This window comes from Propithecus coquereli, unplaced genomic scaffold, assembly GCF_000956105.1.
Source record: "Propithecus coquereli isolate 6110/MARCELLA unplaced genomic scaffold, Pcoq_1.0 Scaffold241, whole genome shotgun sequence".
Lineage (NCBI taxonomy): Eukaryota > Metazoa > Chordata > Mammalia > Primates > Indriidae > Propithecus > Propithecus coquereli.
Window position 1 is genome coordinate 1,295,845 of NW_012147964.1, and position 1,638 is coordinate 1,297,482.

At 60.0% G+C, this 1,638-nt stretch overlaps 1 protein-coding gene across 1 annotated transcript in view; it reads right to left on the reverse strand.

Moving 5' to 3' along the window:
• CATSPERD (catsper channel auxiliary subunit delta) overlaps positions 1 to 1,638 on the reverse strand; it is a 58,058-nt gene that overhangs the window by 29,966 nt on the left and 26,454 nt on the right. Inside the window, exons 12-14 of the mRNA XM_012646126.1 lie at positions 1,479 to 1,592; positions 947 to 1,036; positions 64 to 122 (exon numbers count right to left, since the gene is read on the reverse strand). Coding sequence (XP_012501580.1) covers positions 64 to 122; positions 947 to 1,036; positions 1,479 to 1,592 — 263 coding nt within the window. The remainder of the gene's footprint in view (positions 1 to 63; positions 123 to 946; positions 1,037 to 1,478; positions 1,593 to 1,638) is intronic.

Genomic DNA, 1,638 nt, shown 5'->3' on the forward strand with positions numbered 1-1,638 from the left:
TCCTCCCAAGGGAGCCCCCGTGGACAGCCCGGGGCCCCCGCCTCTGTCCTGGCGACGACGTACCTGGACGTGAAGTTGGGGTCCGTCCTGCCCCAGTGCTGCTGCTGCTTCAAGTAAATGTCCTGTGGGACCGAGAGCAGAAGCCCCAACTGCAGCAGCGTCCCCTGGGGCATCCGCCAAATCAGGACGGTGGGAGAGACGGGGTGTCAGAGGGGGACGGTGCGGGGAGGAGCCCGGAAGCCATCCAGGCCCCCTTCGCTCTAATGCCACTGCCTGTGAAAGGCTTCTGGAAGCTCACAGAAAGGATGGCCCCGAAGTGGGGGCTCCTGTTCCCTTTCTGCATCTGCTCCGGGGACCCACGGTGAGGTGGGACATCATTTTCCCCTCCTATGGAGGTGTCCTGTGACCAGGGCTGATCAAAAGGGTTTGCTGTGACCGGCCCCCACCTGGTCACACCCCTGTCCTGTGGACACCGCCCGCTGCCTTCCTGGGCTCTGGAGTCGAGGCCTGAGCAGAGCCTGAGGGGTCTGCTTGTCCCCACGGATCCCCGAGATCCATGCTTGGCCAAGCCCCTGGCACGACTCAATCTTTTTTTTTTTTCTTTGAGCAACCACCCCTCCCTCCACAATGCTGATGCCTCAGTTTACCCAGCTAGCTCAGCTCTCTCGCCGTCCCCTGGGCTGGGGTCCCCATCACAGCGTCTGAGCCTTGCCTGTGTGACACCTCAATGATGTCACGTGTGTAGGTGATGGCTGCCCACCCGTCTCCCCCCTGGGCGGTAGGGGCAGGGGTTGCGTCCCCTCCGCCAAATTCCTCACACCTTACCCTGGTATGTGCAAGGGAGGGACAGAGGAAGGAGGGTCCCCACAAGGGCCACCCCTAAGGTGCTGTCAAGGCCGCCTCCCTTGATCTCGCCGCGCTGGGGTCTGGCGGGGGTGCGGCTCACCAGTCGGTACAGGATGGCCCCGTCCAGGGTGTTGCCCTTCTCTGACATGGAGGCCTGCAGCCCCAGGGAGTGCGGGTTGCTCACCATCACCTGGGGGCAGGGGAGGACAAGCATGTGCCTTACAGAGCCAGCGGGCACGACGGGGTGACACACACCCATGGGTGACCCCAGGACACCTTCAGAGGGAAACCTGAACTTGCGCTGCAAAATGCAGCTGCTGCTTCAGTCCCTTCTGTGGCCCCACCTCATCCACCCACACAGAGGCAGACAGAGAGAAGGGAGGCCTGGGTCAGAGCCTGAGCCCGGGAGTTTGAGACCAGACTGGGCAACATAGCAAGACCCTATTTCTACAAAACGTTTAAATATTAGTTGGGTGTGGTGGCGCACGCCTATAGTCCCAGCTACAGGCACCGCCCTGCCATGCCCAGACACACAGGGGCTGGTTGCGGAGAAAGACCCAGAGAGATAAATTCCACTGAGCTGAGGGTGCGGTGGGATGCCGGGTGTCGGAACCACCAGGAGACACACTCACCAGCGGGATCGGGGACGTGCCCAGCCCGGTTATGAGAGTTGCAGAAAACACCAGCTCACTGTGCATATCGATCGTGTGCATTTTGTCTATAAAGTCTCCATCTAGATATTCTATCTGGTTAGGAAGGCAAAATAAATAATATGTAAATAATAAAAAGAGT